The 21,829-nt window shown below is 43.5% G+C and overlaps 1 protein-coding gene across 1 annotated transcript; it reads right to left on the bottom strand.

The window, feature by feature from the left end:
* Positions 1-1,867: 1,867 nt before the first annotated feature.
* On the bottom strand, positions 1,868-21,829 carry LOC125537705 (uncharacterized). Its single transcript, XM_087542019.1, has 2 exons — positions 21,794-21,829; positions 1,868-3,349 (listed from the first exon to the last, which is right to left on the bottom strand). Exons 1-2 carry the CDS (start codon positions 21,827-21,829, stop codon positions 1,868-1,870), a joined length of 1,518 nt encoding a protein of 505 aa, XP_087398145.1.

Here is a 21,829-nt window from a genome sequence, read left to right as displayed (position 1 = left end):
GAGAGATTTTTTTTCGACAAAGGGCAAATTTTATTGGCTCAAAATGGAGCATCAAGAGGATACAAACACAATGAACACATCCGGCCTCTGCATAACTAGAATGCACACAGTCAACATTAACGCATGCACGCAAAAACTGCCAGCAAATAGCAAAGCCATATAAGATCAAAGCTATGCGTAAGCGAGGAAAAAAAATTACAAAATGATCAGATCCAACCAGCAAAGTACATTAATGATCATATCCGCACCAACCATCTCATGACACCACATGAATGACGAGGTTCTTCAACAGCAAAGCCTTGAGAAAGGGAGCGGCGATCAATCACCGCCGTCACCGAATCCAACCACTCAAGGTCAGGATTTAGGTTTTCACCCTGACGAACCAATCTGAGCATATCCGAACAATGCCTTCAACAAGGTAACGACGTAAAAACATCGGCATTGCCAGGCATAACCAACCCTGGTCACCTAGGCTTTCACCCCGGAGCTCGAGATTCGGTGCTCGAGTAGCACCACCATCAAGTGACTCACGTGTTGTCACCACCACTTTTCCACGATCCCAGCAGCTGCTTGCGAAGTTGCGATATGTGATCGCCGCTGCTACACCACCATTCCTCTGCGTCAAACCATTGTCCATAGTTTGAATCACTTCGCCTAAGTCAACCACCGGATCTAGAGGGAGAAACCCTCATGAAGACCTTTCGGTGGTCACTGTAATCAACAGCGAGGCCTCCTCCTGGATGAGATGATCCAGCCGTCAGTGGGGCCCAACAGGCAACAACATGTTAGATCAGCCACACCAGCGACGGGCCTCCGCATCCCAGCATGAGACGGAGCCCGATCCACCCAATCTGCATCCAGAGAAGCATGGAGTCTGACCGGATAGAAAGGCGTAAGAGCGGCGCAGAGAGGCCCGCCCATCCTCTGCAGACAAGCAGCTGGCAGACAACGAACGGCTAGACAGCTCCTAATCCAAGGAGCGCCGCCCAAAGCCGCTGCCGTTGATGAGAACTCACACGATATTTGCAAAGCTAGCCTCAACCAACCACACAGACAACTTGATTGATTTGCAGCCTAACAACACATGCACGTCCGAGTAGACATACGAACGAGTGAATCTGGCTTGATTGATTCGATCTCTTTGCAGGGTCCTCGTGACATCGAGAAGAAGAACCACAAGAAGAGTCCCCGCCACCACCATCAGCCGCACTAGCTTCGCCGGCGGTGTCCTCCGGCGACGGCGGGATGGATAGACGGGAGTAGAAGGAAAGTTAGGCTGGGGTACGGTGGCGCCGCCCGTGTCACCCAGGAAGAGCGACGCGGGGTCCAGCGTTATTTTCGGATCGGCTGTTTATCTCCCCGTAGCTGGGAGAGATGAAAGTCTGATGGAGTGGCAATGGTGTGATCTGTCTATTAAGCAACACCGCAACACTTTTTTTCCATGAGCAACACTTTGAACGCAGGAAAACCGTATATGTGCCGCTCGATGCTCAATTTGGCTCCCATGGACGTGTGTTGCATCACAAAAAGGACGAAAATGAAGTGATCTTCGTTCACGATATTCTGCTTTGAGTTGACATTGTTGCGTCAACTTGATTTTTTTTACATTGTAGCACGGGGTTTCATGGTAAACATTTTCAGTTATTTTAGGAACAAACAAAATTCAGTTACATACTGAGCCAAATAGGATAGTCGGAGTGGGAGTGAATACAAATGGAATCATCACACCTACCCTGAATGAAATGTCTGCCATGCATCGTTTAGTATCCAGAACCCCGGTGATCCATCAAGACAAATACCGGATCAACAACGGACCCATCCTAGCTAGCTACAAAATACTAAACCCTAGGTACATGTTGAGTACAAATTATTGAATTAAACCGTCTTCATCTAGCCTCTGATCAGTGGCGGACAACATGCCACGGTCAATCACCCAATCCATCTCGTACAATACTGGCGTGATGAAATCGAACCTACCGTAGACTCCATTACACCAAGTACTACTGCAATGATACATTGGAAACCTATAATACCCCTTGTGAGGCTCCATGTCCTCGCCCTTGATATCAATGGACGCCTTCTCCTTGCTCTTGAGATCAATGGTGAAAAAGGAACCACCACACCGCTCGATGAGCATGGCACCTCTCCTCTCTGCGTAGAAGACATGGTTTATTTCGTCCTTGCTTCCTAGATTTATCAGGTCGGAGCCCAACCACCCTCCCGAGCTAGCCTCACGGCCATAGCCGCCGTCATCTTGTTCTTGCTTGGTCCAGAGCACTAATATGCCATGGTCTCGCATACTCACGAACGAAAGCTTTCCTTCCCCGGAGACACACGGAAACAACACCCGCCCCCACTGTCGACAAGCTTCGACGTGGATCAGGATCTTGGTCAGAGAGACATCCGTGGTGATAGCGTTTACATTGAGCGTGTAGAAACTAGTCCTGTCCTTGTACAACCAGTGCACGGTGTTATGGGTGACAACGCCGGCGAATGGTCCACACCTGATGAGTTGTGAAGCCTGGCAAAACTTGGTGGGCGTGCTCCAAGTATCCGTGGCAGAGGAGTACATGTAGACATATATGATCCCATTGTCGCCGGTGTAGGTCAAGAGCACTTGAAACGACGACCGTTGTCGTGGTTGATCCAAAGAATCAATGACACCACGGTCCTCGTCGGTGAGGAGTGCGCAGCCGGTGAGGTGCCAGTCCAAAGATCCACTTAGGTCGAAGGAAAGCAATGGAAGAAGACTGCGCTGCTTGTCGACCACAGGACGGCATACCACCAGCTGGATCTTATCACGGGCGCCTGTACCGTGCATGTCGTGGAACATGGTAGGCAGCAGGATGCTCACGAGGAGAAGACCACGGCGCGATGCGAGTGACCTTGCGTAGGCGAAGAGACCGTCGTCGTTGTCGACCAATGATCCAAAGGTGAGATGCGCACCATGGACGAACGAGCTGAAGGTAGCATGCGCTCCCCCGAGCTGAAGGTTCAAGAATTCCGGAGGCTGGCCGTGTTTCTGACGGGGCTTGCCGACGGGGCACGTGATCTGGTAGAAGATCCCGGCGAGGGTGGACTGGTGGCGCGCCGTCTGCGGCCAGAGGCCGATGCGTCGGAGGAAGGCGCGGTCGGTGACGAGGCGGCGCCATCGCTTGCACGTGGCTGCGCAGCGGAGGAGGTCCTGGTAGCCCGGCAGGCGCTCAAAGACGTCGTGGAGGATGTCGTCCGCGATTTCGCCGCCGGCGCGGCGTACGCGCGCATTGCCATCGATCTCCGTTACGGATGGATGGATCGATCTGTGTATAGATTTGTCTAGGCCAGCGGCCGGTACCCTTGCACGACCTAGCTACAACAGACAGCTCCAAGGAAAGGATCAGCTTATGACGAGCCGTACGTATCGTCTCAATCACAATCAACGCTTGAGATTTGGAACGTGTAAATGTATCTACACGCAAACTAAATGAACCACGGACGATATATATCGTGCATGCCGCGAACCAACATATGGTTGAATGATTAGAGGGACCGTGGTATCCCAGCCTATCAAGGTTCAAATCCTGGTGTTCGCATTTATTCCTGGATTTATTTTAGGATTTCCGGCGATGCGCATTCAGTGGGAGGAGACGTTACCGTTGACGACGAGGCGCCTACGATGACTTCGTGAATCTCAACATGATATGCCGGCTCAGTCTTTCAGAGATGCTCATAAAGGTGAGTGTATGCGCGTGTATATGAACGCTTGTGCTTGTACTGATGTTAAAAAAATATATCGTGCATGCCAGTTATCAAAGCCCTGAAAAGTCTGGAAACCGTTCCCAAGAGATCAAGCTATCAAAATAGAGTATAACGCAGTAATTAGCATGCAATATGCTCATGACAGTCTTCTGTTTTTACATAAGAATCTAGATCATGCCAGAAATTTAAAATGGATTTTATCTTGTTTTGAACACATTTCTGGCATGAGGATTAATTTTCACAAGTGTGACCTTGTGCCTATTAATATTGATAGGGATGAAGCTATTTTTTTGCCTGGTCTTTAGGGTGCAAAATTAGCTTTTCCCCTATTAAATTTTGGGGTGCTCCCCTTCACTATAGCAAGCTTAGAAAAGAGGACCTTCAAGCTATGGTTGACAAGATTATTTAAGAGAGAGGGGGGGGGGCAGGGTGGAAAGGGCGACTACTCTCTTTTGACAAAAGGCTGATTTTAGTTCAACCCTGTTTAGCTAGTATTCCAACCTACCTTATGGGGTATATTAAATTTCCTAAATGGGCCATTAAGCTTATTAATTTCCAACTAGCTCACTGCTTCCGGGATGACTATAAGGGCCATCACAAATACCATCTGACTACCTGGGGTTCTCTCAATATGAGAATGGAGTTTGGGGGGTTTGGTATTACTGATATTGGGGATATGAACCTGTGCCTGTTAGCCTCTTGGATAAGTAGGTATTATAACTTTGAGGAAAAAACTTGGAAGAACATCGTAGATTTTAAGTATGACCTCGAGAGTAATAACATCTTTGCTTGCTCTGCTACTGGGGCTTCACCTTTCTGGAAAGAAGTGGTCTAGGCAGCTCAAGCTGCTAAGGTTGGCTTTTCTTGGCACATAGGGAATGGCAAGAGAGCTAGTTTCTGGGAGGATCATTGGTTTGGCAATGCTACCCTAGCTACCCAATATTGGGATCTATATAACATAGCCAATGAGCATAATATTACTGTTGATAGAGTTTGGGATGGTTGCAGTCTCAAGATTACATTTAGAAGATGCTTTAACCAGGACATTATGAACATGTGGCATGAGCTCCTGGAGATTGCTAAATCTATCCTGTACACTGATGTTGATGACTCCTTGAAGCGGAGGAGCTATGTTGGGGCGGGGGGGGGGGGGGGGGGAGGGGGGCGTTGCCCCCAGCCTTTGATCAATTTCTGAAGAATTTTTTTAGGGAGACTTAGATTAGAACATTTTTAGCATTTGCCCCCCAGACACTGATGATTTGTGTTTCGCCCCCCCCCCCAAAAGAAGACCTTCAAGCTATGGTTGACAAGTTTATTTAAGAGGGGGGGCAGGGTGGAAAGGGAGACTACTCTCTTTTGGCAAAAGGCTGATTTAGTTCAACCCTGTTTAGCTATTATTCCAACCTACCTTATGGGGTATATTAAATTCCCTAAATGGGCTATTAAGTTTATTAATACCCAACTAGCTCACTGCTTCCGGGATGACTATAAGGGCCATCACAAATACCATCTGACTACCTGGGGTTCTCTCAATATGAGAAAGGAGTTTGGGGGTTTGGTATTACTGATATTGGGGATATGAACCTGTGCCTGTTAGCCTCTTGGATAAGTAGGTATTATAACTTTGAGGAAAAAACTTGGAAGAACATCATAGATTTTAAGTATGACCTCGAGAGTAATAACATCTTTGCTTGCTCTGCTATTGGGGCTTCACCTTTCTGGAAAGGAGTGGTCTGGGCAGCTCAAGCTGCTAAGGTTGGCTTTTCTTGGCACATAGGAAATGGCAAGAGAGCTAGATTCTGGGAGGATTTGGCAATGCTACCCTAGCTACCCAATATTGGAATCTATATAACATAGCCAATGAGCATACTATTACTGTTGATAGAGTTTGGGATGGTTGCAATCTCAAGATTACATTTAGAAGATGCTTTAACCAGGAGCTTATGAACATGTGGCATGAGCTCTTGGAGATTGCTAAATCTATCATGTACACTGATGTTGATGACTCCTTGAAGTGGCAGAGCTATGTTGGGGCGGGGGGGGGGGGGGGGGTTGCCCCCCAGCCTTTGACCCATTTCTGAAGATTTTTTAGGGGGACTTAGATTAGAACATTTTTAGCATTCCCCCCCCCCAGACACTGATGATTTGTGTTTCGCCCCACAGAGTTTTTTGTCTAGCTCCGCCACTGACTCCTTGGTCTGGAATATAGCAAGCTTAGAAAAGAGGACCTTCAAGCTATGGTTGACAAGTTTATTTAAGAGGGGGGGTAGGGTGGAAAGGGATACTACTCTCTTTTGGCAAAAGGCTGATTTTAGTTCAACCCTGTTTAGCTAGTATTCCAACCTACCTTATGGGGTATATTAAATTCCCTAAATGGGCTATTAAGCTTATTAATTCCCAACTAGCTCACTGCTTCTGGGATGACTATAAGGGCCATCACAAATACCATCTGACTACTTGGGGTTCTCTCAATATGAGAAAGGAGTTTGGGGGGTTTGGTATTACTGATATTGGGGATATGAATCTGTGCCTGTTAGCCTCTTGGATAAGTAGGTATTATAACTTTGAGGAAAAAACATGGAAGAACATCATAGATTTTAAGTATGACCTCGAGAGTAATAACATCTTTGCTTGCTCTGCTACTGGGGCTTCACCTTTCTCGAAAGGAGTGGTCTGGGCAGCTCAAGCTGCTAAGGTTGGCTTTTCTTGACACATAGGGAATGGCAAGAGAGCTAGATTCTGGGAGGATCATTGGTTTGGCAATGCTACCCTAGCTACCCAATATTGGGATCTATATAACATAGCCAATGAGCATAATATTACTGTTGAGAGAGTTTGGGATGGTTGCAATCTCAAGATTACATTTAGAAGATGCTTTAACCAGGAGCTTATGAACATGTGGCATGAGCTGCTGGAGATTGCTAAATCTATCCTGTACATTGATGTTGATGACTCCTTGTAGTGGCGGAGCTATGTTGGGGCGGGGGGGGGGGGCTGCCCCCAGCCTTTGACCAATTTCTAAAGAATTTTTTTAGGGAGACTTAGATTACAACATTTTTAGCATTTGCCTCCCCCAGACACTGATGATTTGTGTTTCGCCCCCCCCCCCCCCAGAGTTTTTCGGCTAGCTCCGCCACTGACTCCTTGGTCTGGAATATGAATTCCAAAGGAGTGTACATAGTCAATTCCTTTTACAAGTTTGTTAATTTTAGGGGAGTGTTGCTAGTTAGTACCCCTACCGTTTGGTCTGTAAAGATCCCTCCTAGGATTCAAAATTTTCTTTGGCTCCTAGCTAATAATAAGTTGCTTACTAGAGATAACCTAGGCAAAAGGCAGGCTATACCTGATGCAACTTGTGTCTTCTGCTCTGAGCTGGAGTCTTGCTATCATTTAATTTTTTGGTTTTGTCATTGTTGTGGAATTCTGGAAAGTTGTATCTAGGCTAACTGGATATGGAGGGGACATTAATATGATGTCCTTTTCTTCCTGTTGGTCTCGAGGAGACAAATTTTCTGCGGTTAATATCGTTCATGCAGCTGGTCTGTGGGATATTTGGAAGACCCGAAATGAACATGGTTTTCAATTTTGTTTCTTGGCCTGGGATGTAGGCTGTATGGCAGAAAACTGCACTGAGTTTGTCTACGTGGAGTTGTCTAGCCTTAGGACTTAGGCCATGTCAAGGACATGGTGGAGTGGTGTTCAAAAGAACTGGAGCTTTTGGCAAGAAGCACCCCTCTTCTGATGTGGCCAGATCCTGGCTGAAGTGGGAAGGCGCCGTCTGAAGTTCATTCATAAGTTGGATCGAACTGCCAAGTCCTTTTAGGTGATGATAAAAGTTGCCATCTTTTTCCATAGCATGGGTGCTGAATGTAACTATCAGGCTAGGAGAGCCATCTTAAACATGTTTGTTGCCTTTTAAATTTACTTGGTCTTGACTAGTGTGTGTGTTTTTCTTTTTGCGCCTTTTGGTGCTTTTGGCTGAAGCAATGAGCTGCTGACTTCCGCGTGCTATCTGTGTAGAACATTTTTGTGCTCCATTCTGAGCAATGTAGCAGGGGCTGTGTGCCCTTAACCTCTAAAAAAACCATTTGATTTGTTCCCAAGAGTTGGCCATCATTTTTTTCTTGTAAATAAACACACGCAAGCTAATCTTATGCCCAGAAGCCATCAGTTTATATTTTATTTCTTTTAAACAAATGCAAGCTAATCTTATGTTGAGAATCACGTAAATGGGAATAAGCCAGTCTCAAGCAATGGACACGTTACATCCACGGTCGAAGCTATAACAAACAACAACGAAAGTTTGTATTCAAGCTTCCAAAAAACATACCTACCTAAATGCTATAGAATTGACGTTAGCTCTATAGCAACTCAGAGCGAACGCGGCGCCTGCCGTCTGATATGTAGGCATGAATCTCCAAGGAGAGTTGCCATGTTGTCATCCAAAACCCCGATCGTCGTACAAACATAGATGTAGAGGTGGAATTCAGAACAAGTCGGGCCAGCGACTCGCTAGAGCTCATTTAGATAATGAGTTAGCTCAGCTCGACTCGCTAATATGGCAAGCTCAGAACCAAACTTGGCTGGACTCGAGTAACTCGTGAGCCAGCTTGTTTAACTTGTTAAGCTTGTTATACATGTGAGCAACAAATTTTGAGATTGTGGAGCCACCGAGCAAGATTTCATGACGACATGGCTTCATTGCAAGTGTGGGCGCAGCATATTGAATCTGAACTTAATTTTTTTACTCTCTTAGCCACCCCCCCCCCCCCCAACACACACACACAATTTTTTTTCACTATTGTGCTCAGCACCCACACACACTTCACGTAATTGACCTTTGGTTATCGAGGCTATAACCTATTTTGAAATGCATAAGGTAGACAATGGTCTAACTTTTATTTTCAAAAAAGTATAATGTGTAAAAAATGATTACTTGAGTATGTAATATGTGTACATATTAATCATGTATAACGTACACAAACAATCGTAATTTGCACATCTCACAAAAAAGTTGCTACCCTGCACAACATGGGAGGCTGCATTCTATTCGGTGAGGAGCGTCAACCGGTCAATGGCGCGGCATGGCGTCATCGTCCGAGGCGGGGAGGGGCTACTGCAGCACTGGATCGAGGGAGGAGAAGGGGAATCGCTATGGCGACACTAGATCTGTGAGGTCGTGGCTTTGCTTTGAGATGTGTCGTCGCATGTCTTTTATAGCCACCGATGGTGGGCAGTGAGAAAGAAGGGTGTGTGGCAGAAAGCTGGGGAGAAGAGTGGGGAAAGGGTGACAGGCGAGCCGGACACGCAACGGCCTCCATTAGGCCAACTCCAACACATGGCCCCAAACGGGCGTCCATTTTATCCGGATTTTGTCCGTTTGGGTAGGGTAATGGGGCGGCGTTCGGTCATTTCCTGGATGCGCTAGCCGTGCACCCAATGCGCGGACGCATATCGTCTGCCACGACCGGCTGGAGCCCTTGTGTATACATTTATTTGGTCACCGAAACACATTTCTTTTATTTCATTCAACGACATTTTGATATATAGAAGTACATAATTTATCAATTATTTGCTATGAAAGTAAGACCAAAGAAAATAAGAATCATAATTAGACACTTTAAAAGATATCCAATTTTCATAACTGCTCTCACTAGTTGGATTAATATCTTCGCTATGTCTTCATTGTTGATTCTCTCTATTGGCTTCTCGAGCTTGCACACTTCTTTCTTCTTTGATTCCAAAGAATTTGACGTTGCTTCGCATCTAGTCTCATCTCTAGTCTCTATTCTAGCAACGTGTGCATTAGCATTTATCAAAATTCATGCTATCAATTGATCAATGTAATCTTTTTTCTAATACCAAAACTTGCATCCATCCTATACACAAATTTGAGCAAGCAATGAGCTACCGAAAATGTGCCGAATCCAGGAGCACAACCGAATCAAATGAAACACATACCCCATCTCTTTTGCACTTGAGGAACATCCATCTGGGATGTTCTGGCGTGGTAGAAACGCGGCACATGACCTGCCGTGGGAAGTCATTGCACTTTATGACCGGCAAAGGTGAGTCGATGAGACGTTGGGCCAGCATCGAGCTCGGGCGACGGTCGGGCATGTCATTATTGGCGAACCGCCAATGGGATAGATCCGAGCGGCTAGAGCCAAAGTCAATACATGTATGCGGCGGGGAGGCATTGCCGTGGCTGTGCGGTCCAGTATCCGACCAAGGCACAATCGCCGGCAGCCGGATGCACCAAATCCAGTGGCAGCGGCCGCAGACCTACGAGTTGTGCTCCTGCGAGGGGGCGAGAGGCACAAATCTAGTGGTCATGCTTTGGGTGACCGAGCTAGATAGCGAGGAGGTAGCCGAGAAGATGGGTGGCGACAACTATTGCAGGGGAGCGGGGGGATGGGGTAGAGGAAGAGAAAAAGGAGTGTTTGTGTCCCGGAAGGGTGGGCCATGGAAGGACAAGGGCACGCGTCCCACCCCTTAGCGCGCTATCCGTTTGAATGCAAATGCGGCCCAAGTTTGAGCCGGGAATGGGTTGGAGGTGAACAAAAAACATACGCTTGTCCGTTTACTCTTGCTCGTTGGGCCACGACTTATGTCCATTTACCCCGAAACGGACGCGGCCAGACCATCTGGGATCCTGCGCTGGAGTTGGCCTTAGTGTGTAGGTTTCATGTGGCTTTTTAGTTGGTTTCGGTGCATGTGAGGCTGATATGAGTTGCAAGAAAATTAAAATTAAACATGAGTAGACTGCGGAGGAAGAAGGATCTGAAGTTCAGTGATGCCACAACAGTTGGATTTGATCTGCACTATATTATACCACCACAACCTCCAAATATACAGGGTTGCGCCTTTTTTAAGCTTCCCTCAAAAGTTATGGATGCAAAGGGAGGTACGGAGAATCTGCTAGAGTAAAAATTTACCCCTCTAGCCTTCACGTTAACAATTATTATGGAGGGGACACGAGATAATTCTACTGGAGTTGCTCACAGAAAGCCTGTTGCTAAATGCCACCCATATTGGGACACATATGCTCTACTTGCCCCAACTTCTTGTTGTCCTATCACTGCAACATCAACCATAATGCGGAACAAATTTGCAAATTGGTATACACATACATGATATGTAAAGGATTATAAATAGTCGTTTTGTTCAATACAACATCATTAACCTGAAATGATGTTGCATCAGACTTTTGTGGACCTCCTTTTGGCTTGGGCCAAACACTTTTCCTCACGGGATAGGGGGATACAAAGAAGTAATAAGAGACATAAACACAAAAGAGCCAACACAAAGTGCTAACAGTAGCAAAATAAGTGGTCTTACTGCCCACGGATTCCATAAGCACAATTATGAAACCTATGGCGAATATAATTATGGGGATTTGATTGAATCATAGACAAAATTATTATCATGTCAATGCTATTTTGTATTCTAGTTTAATTCTCTTGTCAATACTGGTCAAATCGTTGGCTAATAGAGCTCCAACCCAAATTTCTGATAGCCAAATATTTGGCAAGGTAAAGCTTAGGTCAAAACCAAATACCATATTATATTAGTGAAGATGGCAGAGTAGGAGACTCTAGTACTGCTTTTCTCTAAAAAAAAGGATCCGAAAAACTGTCGTTCGATCGCAAGGGGGAAGCCTGGTCTGGAAAGGCCAGGGCAAACCATCAATAGCCCATAAGGCGCAGATTACTTTTTTTTAAATGCCATGAAACAATATCATATTTTCCTTATAAATAACAAAGTACACATAAAATGTATAATTGAAATGATATAAAAACTTTGCAAAAACTGCCATGCTAATTTATAAATTTACAAATAGTATGAATTCCACCGTGTAGATGTTTCACTGGAAAAAACCATGTTTGGGAGTTTTTTTGCCAAGGACCAAAAGAAAAAATGCCATGATGTACTTTTTTCTTTGCTTGATTTGGTCTACTGCACAAAAACTCATAAAAAATTCTATGTCAGTGAAAAAGATGCCAAGCCAATAAAAATGAAAGTTAGTACTCGAGAGCTTGTAACTTAGTATTTCTACCTCAGGGCCCCCACTTTATACATGGTCAAGGCCCTGGACTTACATTAGAGTTCGGGTCGCAATACAACCCGTCCCCTAGTGTGTTTTCTACTTATCTTACATCCCAAGTAAGGGAGTTTCCTTTATCTCCTTGCCGAGCCGGTGTCCCAAGCATTGGGCCATGAGCCAGGCCGCTCCACGAGTCACCATTGGGGCCCTGAGCTTCATGGTCATCGAGGCCCATATAACGAACCTGTTCCTCAAGTCACCACTAGATAACCTAGCCCTGAATGGGTGCGTCATACCGTGGGGTTATATCCCAAACATGTGGGATGTACCCCCCTATCGCACACACGCAAGGCGATGTTTTAAAACTCTATTGCGGAAAAGGGGTAAAAACCGTTTGTATAGGACGCCCCTACACCAGTGCGTGGAGGCGTAGAGGGAGGAGGAGGGGAGGGAGGAGAAATGGGAAGTGTGGCCATATATTTCCGAGGGCTCGCCTCGTCTCCTCAGTAACCCGACGCACACGGATGCACATTGCAAAGCTGGGCCCGCAAGAAAAGGAGTCCCACCTGTCATCCACCTGAGCATTGAGGCAAGGACAGTGGAAGTAGGTGACGACCTACAAGTATAGGGGATCTATCGTAGTCCTTTCGATAAGTAAGAGTGTCGAACCCAACGAGGAGTAGAAGGAAATGATAAGCGGTTTCCAGCAAGGTATTCTCTGTAAGTACTGAAATAAGTGGTAACATATAGTTTTGTGATAGGATAATTTGTAACGAGCAACAAGTAACAAAAGTAAATAAAGTGCAGCAAGGTGGCCCAATCCTTTTTGTAGCAAAGGACAAGTCTGGACAAACTCTTATATAGAGAAAAGCGCTCCCGAGGACACATGGGAATATCGTCAATCTAGTTTTCATCACGTTCATATGATTCGCGCTCGGTACTTTGATAATTTGGTATGTGGGTGGACCGGTGCTTTGGTACTGTCCTTACTTGGACAAGTATCCCACTTATGACTAACCTCTATTGCAAGCATCCGCAACTACAACAAAAGTATTAAGGTAAACCTAACCATAGCATGAAACATATGGATCCAAATCAGCCCCTTACGAAGCAACGCATAAACTAGGGTTTAAGCTTCTGTCACTCTAGCAAACCATCATCTACTTATTACTTCTCAATGCCTTCCTCTAGGCCCAAATAATGGTGAAGTGTTATGTAGTCGACGTTCACATAACACCACTAGAGGAGAGACAACATATATCTTATCAAAATATCGAACGAATACCAAATTCACATGACTACTAAAGCAAGACTTCTCCCATGTCCTCATGAACAAACGTAACTACTCACAAAGCATAATCATGTTCATAATCAGAGGGGCATTAATATGCATATAGGATCTGAACATATGATCTTCCACCAAATAAACCAACTAGCATCAACTACAAGGAGTAATTAACACTACTAGCAACCTACTAGTACCAATCGCGGACTTGGAGACAAGAATTGGATACAAGAGATGAACTAGCGTTTTGAGAGGAGATGGTGCTGGTGAAGATGTTGATGGAGATTGCCCTCTCCCGATGAGAGGAGCGTTGGTGATGACGATGGCGATGATTTCCCCCTCCCGGAGGGAAGTTTCCCCGACAGAACAGCTCTGCCGGAGCCCTAGATTGGATCCGCCAAGGTTCCGCCTCGTGGCAGCGGAGTTTCGTCCGAGGAGATGGCTTATGATTTTTTCCTCATCAAAAGACTCCATATAGCAGAAGATGGCCATCGGAGGGCCACCAGGGGCCCCACGAGGTAGGGGGTCCGCCCAGGGGGTAGGGCGCGCCCCCCACCCTCGTGGGCAGGGTGTGGCCCCCCTATTGAACTTCTTGCGCTCAGTATTTTTTATATATTCTGAAAATGACTTCCGTGAAGTTTCAGGACTTTTGGAGCTATGCAGAATAGGTCTCTAATATTTGCTCCTTTTCCAGCCCAGAATCCCAGCTGCCGGCATTCTCCCTCTTTATGTAAACCTTGTAAAATAAGAGAGAATAGGCATAAGTATTGTGATATAATGTGTAATAACATCCCATAATGCAATAAATATCGATATAAAAGCATGATGCAAAATGGACGTATCAACTCCCCCAAGCTTAGACCTCGCTTGTCCTCAAGTGAAAGCCGAAATCGAAAAATATGTCCACATGTTTAAAGATAGAGGTGTCGATAAAAATAAAAATACGGACATGAGGGCATCATGATCATTCTTAGAACAGCAACTTATATAATTCTTGTCATATGATCTCTTATGCTAGAGTAACAATTCAATCACAATTTCAAGTATGAATCATAAACTTCATTGAAAACTAAGAAACTATAATCTCAGTCATTGGAGCAATTGCAATTTATCATAACATAGGAAATAGTCAATATAAGAGCTTTTCAGCAAGTTCACATACTCAACTATCATATAGTCTTTCACAATTGCTGACACTCACGCAATACTTATGGGTATGGAGTTTTAATCAGACACAGAGAAAGATAGGGGCTTATAGTCTTGCCTCCCAACGTTTTACCTCAAGGGTAATGTCAACAATAATAGTTCATGAAAACTCACATCCAATTAGCCATATATACCAGGATCTTTCCAACATGTTGTGCTTGCCAAAAGATAAAATGTAAATAGGAAGGGTGAGGAACACCAAGACTCTTATATAAGGTAGGAGATAAAAGTAAAAGATAGGCCCTTCGCAGAGGGAAGAAGAAGTTGTCATGCACTTTTATGGTTGGATGCACAAAATCTCAATGCGAAAGAACGTCAGTTTATATTGCCACTTGTGATATGGACCTTTATTATGCAGTCCGTCGCTTTTATTTCTTCCATATCACACGATCGTATAAAGCTTGTTTTCTCCCACACTAATAAGTCATACATATTTAGAGAGCAATTTTTATTGCTTGCACCGATGACAACTTACTTGAAGGATCTTACTCAATCCATAGGTAGATATGGTGGACTCTCATGGCAAAACTGGATTTAGGGATATTTGGAAGCACAAGTAGTATCTCTACTTGGTGCAAAGAATTGGCTAGCATGAGAGGGAAAGGCAAGCTCAATCATGTTGGATGATCCATGACAATATAATTTATCTCAGATGTAAGAAAACACGACCCATTACGTTGTCTTCCTTGTCCAACGTCAACTCTTTAGCATGTCATATTTTAATGAGTGCTCGCAATCATAAAAGATGCCCAAGATAGTGTATTTATATGTGAAGACCTCTCTTTCTTTATTACTTCCTATTAATTGCAACGATGACCAAAACTATGTTTGCCAACTCTCAACAACTTTTATTCATCATACTTTTTATATGTGAGCTCATTACTCTCCATAAGATCTATATGATCTCTTTTATTTCCTTTTTATTCTTTCTCTTTTCTTTTATTCACTCAAGATCATGGCAAAATAATCAAGCCCTTGACTCAACACTAATCTTTATTATATATAGCTCACGGACTCGATTACATAGAAGGATCATAAAGCAAAACTCACAACTAGATCATACTAAAACTTTATTCTACTAGATCAAGATATTATCAAAAGGATCGAACTAAGAAAAAAACGGTAAAGATAGAAGTGATGGTGATACGATACCGGGGCACTCCCCCAAGCTTGGCAGTTGCCAAGGGGAGTGCCCATACCAGATGCTCAGTTCTTCTTTGTTGGTGGAGAAGATGGAGATGATGATGGATAGTCACACATCGAGCGTAACAATATATTTTCCTCCAGCTTGCGGATAATGCCCTTGAGTGCAACAATACGCTCCTTCAACAAAATATTTTCACGTGTGAGATACTTGTTCTGTATACGAGCTAACTCAATCATCTTGAAAGCTTCAATCTCAGTTGGGGTAAGAAGATTGTGATCAAGTTGAAGGGTGTCTTCTGCTGCCGGAGCGTGATCCTCCGTGGCCTTCTTGATCCCTTCATCCTTGTTGATCTCCATGGGTTCTTCCCTCTTCAGCTCTATCTTCATTAGCCAAACATCGTTGTCACCATTGTTGGAGGAGGGGGACGACATGATGCCTGGCCTTGACGACCCTAACGGGAAACAGCTCGAAACAAAAATAGAGGATATTTGCGTGATACAGGATTCAAAACCTTCGGGAGATTATATAATGAATTTTTACCGACCAAATTACGTGTCGTGTAAGAAAACGGAGTCCGGAGAGCGCACGAGGTGCCCACGAGGTAGGGGCGCGCCCAGTAGGGCAGGGCGCACCCTCCACCCTCGTGGAGGCCTCGTGTCCTTCCCGGACTGCTTCTTATTTTTCTATTTTTCTAAATATTCCAAAATGGAGAAATATTGCCTTAAAAATTGTTTTGGAGTCGGTTTACTTACCGTACCACATACCTATTCCTTTCCGAAGTCTGAAACGTTCCGGAAAGTGTCCTTTATGTATTCCTCCGGGGTTACGGTTTCAATAACATTGGTTTCAACATTTATGGGATTACCTGAGATATAATGTTTGATTCTTTGACCGTTCACCACCTTCGGATTTGTGCCTTCGAAGTTATTGATTTTTATGGCACCGGAACGATAGACCTCCTTGATAACGTAAGGACCTTCCCATTTAGAGAGAAGTTTTCCTGCAAAAAAATCTTAAACGAGAGTTGTATAGCAATACATAATCACCTACATTAAACTCTCGCTTTTGTATCCTTTTATCATGCCATCTTTTAACTTTTTCTTTAAACAACTTGGCATTTTCGTAGGCTTGGGTTCTCCATTCATCGAGTGAGCTAATATCAAATAACCTCTTCTCACCGGCATGCTTAAAATCATAATTGAGCTCTTTAATATCCCAATATGCCTTGTGTTCTAGTTCGCGAGGTAAGTGACATGTTTTTCCATAAACCATTTTATACGGAGACATACCCATAGGATTTTTATATGCAGTTCCATAGGCCCATAATGCATCATCAAGTTTCTTGGACCAATTCTTTCTAAACCTGTTGACAGTCTTTTGCAAAATTAATTTGAGATCTCTATTACTCAATTCTACTTGACCACTAGACTGAGGGTGATAAGGGGATGCCATTCTATGATTAACATCATACTTAGCAAGCATTTTACGGAAAGCACCATGAATATAATGTGAACCACCATCAGTCATTAAATATCTAGGGACTCCAAATCTTGGAAAAATAACTTCTTTAAGCATTTTAATAGAAGTGTTATGATCAGCACTACTAGTTGGAATAGCTTCTACCCACTTAGTAACGTAATCAACAACAACTAAAATATGTGTATATCCATTAGAGACAGGAAAAGGTCCCATATAGTCAAAGCCCCAAACATCAAATGGTTCAATAACGAGGGAATAGTTCATAGGCATTTCTTGACGTCTACTAATATTACCAATTCTTTGACATTCATCACAAGATAAGACAAACTTACGGGCATCTTTGAAGAGAGTGGGCCAATAAAAACCAGATTGCAATACCTTATGTGCAGTTCTATCTCCAGCATGGTGTCCTCCATAAGCTTCAGAGTGACACTTTCTTAGGATCTGTTCCTGTTCATGCTCAGGTACACAACGTCTAATAACACCATCTACTCCTTTATAAAGATGTGGGTCATCCCAAAAGTAATGTCTCAAATCATAGAAGAACTTTTTCTTTTGTTGGTATGTGAAACTACATGGTATGAATTTGGCAACAATGTAATTAGCATAATCAGCATACCATGGAGCAGTATGAGAAGCATTTATGACATTTAATTGCTCATCAGGAAAGCTATCATCAATAGGTAGTGGGTCATCAAGCACATTTTCTAACCTAGACAAGTTATCTGCAACGGGGTTCTCAGCTCCCTTTCTATCAACAATATGTAAATCAAATTCTTGTAGCAAGAGAACCCATGTAATAAGTCTAGGTTTAGCATCTTTCTTTTCCATAAGATATTTAATAGCAGCATGATCAGTGTGAATAGTTACTTTAGAATCAACAATATAAGGCCTGAACTTATCACAAGCAAATACAACTGCTAAGAATTCTTTTTCAGTAGTAGCATAATTTTTGAGCATTGTCTAGGGTTTTACTAGCTTATTGAATAACGTTTAATTTCTTATCAACTCTTTGCCCTAGAACAGCACCTACAGCATAATCACTAGCATCACACATAATTTCAAAGGGTAAATTCCAATCAGGTGGCTGAACAATAGGTGCAGAGATCAATGCTTTCTTAAGTATTTCAAATGCTTCTACACAATCATCATCAAAGACAAATGGTATATCTTTTTGTAATAAATTAGTCAGAGGCCGAGAGATTTTTGAGAAGTCCTTAATGAACCTCCTATAAAATCCGGCGTGACCAAGGAAACTTCTTATACCTTTGATATTCTTGGGGCATGGCATCTTTTCAATAGCATCAACCTTGGCTTTATCAACTTCAATACCTCTTTCAGAAACTTTATGCCCCAAGACAATACCTTCATTAACCATAAAGTGGCACTTTTCCCAATTCAAGACAAGATTAGTTTCTTCATATCTCTGCAAAACTCAATCAAGGTTGCTCAAGCAATCATCAAAAGAAGATCCATAGATGGAGAAATCGTCCATGAAAACCTCACAAATTTTTTCACAAAAGTCAGAGAATATAGCTATCATCCATCTTTGAAAGGTAGCAGGTGCATTACATAAACCAAAAGGCATACGTCTATAAGCAAAAGTACCAAAAGGGCAAGTAAAAGTAGTCTTTGATTGATCCTTGGCTGACACAGGTATTTGAGAGAAACCAGAATAACCATCTAGAAAGAAAAAATGTGTATGTTTGGATAATTGTTCTAGCATTTGATCGATAAAAGGTAAGGGGTAATGATCCTTTTTAGTGGCCTTATTTAATTTGTGGAAATAAATTGCCATCCTATAACCTATAATAATTCTTTGAGGAATCAATTCATCTTTATCATTAGGAACGACAGTAATACCTCCCGTCTTAGGGACACAATGGACAGGACTTACCCATTGACTATCAGCAACGGGATAGATTATACCTGCCTCAAGGAGCTTTAGTATTTCCTTTCTTACCACTTCTTTCATTTTAGGATTCAGCCGTCGTTGATGATCACTAACTGGTTTAGCATCTTCTTCCAAATTTATTTTATGTTGACATGGAGTGGGACTAATGCCCTTAAGATCATCAAGAGTATACCAAATAGCAGCACGGTGCTTCTTTAGAGTTTTCAATAATCTCTCTTCCTCATGCTCTGAAAGGTTAGCACTAATAACAGGATATATCTTTTTCTCATCAAAATAAGCATATTTAAGAGTATCAGGCAACGGTTTAAGCTCAAACACGGGATCACCCTTGGGTGGAGGAGGATCCCCTAGGATTTCAACAGGCAAATTGTGTTTCAGAATAGGTTCCTGTTTAAAGAATACTTCATCTATTTCCCTTCTTTCATTCATAAACATATCATTTTCATGGTCTAGCAAATATTGTTCTAAAGGATCACTAGGAGGTATGGCAATAGAAGCAAGACCAATAATTTCATCCTTACTAGGTAATTCTTCTTCGCAGTGTTGTCTACTAAATTTAGAGAAATTAAATTCATGAGACATATCATCTAAACCGATAGTAACAACATCCTTTTTGCAATCTATCTTAGCATTAACAGTGTTTAAGAAGGGTCTACCAAATATAATGGGACAAAAGCTATCTTGTGGGGAACCAAGAACAAGAAAATCAGCAGGATATTTAGTTTTCCCACACAAGACTTCAACATCTCTAACAATTCCCATTGGTGAAATAGTATCTCTATTGGCAAGTTTAATTGTGACATCAATATCTTCTATCTCAGCAGGTGCAATATCGTGCATAATTTCTTTGTATAAATCGTAAGGTATTGCACTAGCACTAGCACCCATATCACATAAGCCATGATAACAATGATCTCCTAATTTAACAGAAATAACAGGCATGCCTACCATAGGTCTGTTTTTATCTTTAGCACAAGGTTTAGCAATTCTAGCAGTCTCATCAAGGAAATGAATAACATGCCCATCAATATTATCAGACAAGAGATCTTTAACAATAGCAATATCAGGTTCAACTTTAATTTGCTCAGGAGGTGTATAAGTTTTAATATTACTTTTATGAACCACAGTTGAAGCTTTAGCATGATCCTTTATCCTAACAGGGAAAGGTGGTGTCTCAATATAAGAAGTAGGAACAATAGGATCATTATAAGTATAGTCTTTTCTTCAACTTTAATAGGTGCAACTACTTTTACTTCTATGGGAGGATGATATTTAAACCACTTCTCCTTGGGGAGATCAACATAAGTAGCAAAAAATTCACAGAAAGAAGCTACTATCTCAGAGTCAAGTCCATATTTAGTGCTAAATTTACGAAAAACATCGGTATCCATAAAAGATTTAACATAATCAAACTTAGGTGTCATACCTGACTCCTTACCTTCGTCGAGGTCCCAATCTTCATAGTTGCGTTTAATTCTTTCCAATAAATCCCATTTGAATTCAATAGTCTTCGTCATAAAAGAGCCAGCACAAGAAGTATCGAGCATGGTGCGATTGTTATCAGAAAGCCGAGCATATAAATTTTGAATAATCATCTCTCTTGATAGCTCATGATTGGGGCATGAATATAACATTGATTTAAGCCTCCCCCAAGCTTGAGCGATGCTTTCTCCTTCGCGAGGCCAAAAATTATATATATAATTTCAATCGTTTATAGTTCCATGACCCCGTATCATCACATAGCCTATACCATGTCAATGCATCTTCCTTCAAAGATAAAGGGAAGACCTTCTTCTTAATAACATCTCCGGGTACACCTACAAGCTTAAATAATCCACAAACTTCATCCACATATATTAGGTGCTCATCAGGATGCGTTGTTCCGTCTCCTACAAAAGGATTAGCTAGCAGTTTTTCTATCATACCCGAAGGAATTTCAAAGCAGACATTTTCTTTTTCAGTAGGTTCAGTAGGTTGAGGAGCAACTCTTTGCTCTACTGGCCGGTGTGAAGATACCCCGAACAAGCCCCTCAGAGGATTACTTTCCATAATAACAAGCGACAGTAAATTTCAGCACACTATATAAATTTTCCTTACCAAATTCCACCTACTAAAGGCGCTTCACTCCCCGGCAACGGTGCCAGAAAAGAGGCTTGATGACCCACAAGTATAGGGGATCTATTGTAACGCCCCAGATGTAACTTTCCCAATTTGTACTTCAACTCTTGCCGTTTCCGGCGTTAAGTTATATTTATTTCCTCGGATTCGGGTTTTTGTCTCCATGTGTTGTTTTCGTTGTCATGCACCTCATATCATGTCATCATGTGCATTGCATTTGCATACGTGTTCATCTCATGCATTCGAGCATTTTCCCCGTTGTCCGTTTTGCATTCCGGCGCTTCGTTCTCCTCCGGTGGTCATTTCTAGCTTTCTTTCGTGTGTAGGGATTAAACATTTCCGGATTGGACCGAGACTTGACATGCGGCCTTGGTTTACTACCGGTAGACCGCCTGTCAAGTTTCGTATCATTTGGACTTCGTTTGATACTCCAACGGTTAACCGAGGGACCGAAAAGGCCTCGTGTGTGTTGCAGCCCAACACCCCTCCAATTTGGCCCAAAACCCACCAAACTTTGCTCCATCATCTAGAGCGTTCGATTACGATCGCGTGGCCGAAAACCTCACCTCATTTGGACTCTCCTAGCTCCCTCTATGCCTATTTAAACACCCCCCTCGAAAATTCGCGGATCCCCTCTCGAAACCCTAAAAAAATCCCTCTCCGCCGCCGCCGGACGTGTCCGGACGAGCCGGACAACGTCCGGATTCCGCCGCCGCCTACCGCGATCCGCCACGTGTCCCCCGCCGGCCACCTCCGCGCGCGGCCCGCCCGGCCCATGTAGAGCCCCCGCGGCCCAGAGGAGGCGCGCCGCCCGCCGCCCTTCTCCTCCCCGACGCCGTTCGCCGCGCCGCCGCCAACCTTCTCCGCGCCTCCGTGGGCCGCCAGCGCCGCCAT

The sequence above is a fragment of the Triticum urartu genome, chromosome 2A (assembly GCF_056163025.1).
Source record: "Triticum urartu cultivar PI428250 chromosome 2A, HENAU_Tu73, whole genome shotgun sequence".
Lineage (NCBI taxonomy): Eukaryota > Viridiplantae > Streptophyta > Magnoliopsida > Poales > Poaceae > Triticum > Triticum urartu.
This window is presented reverse-complemented; position numbering and strand designations above follow the sequence as displayed.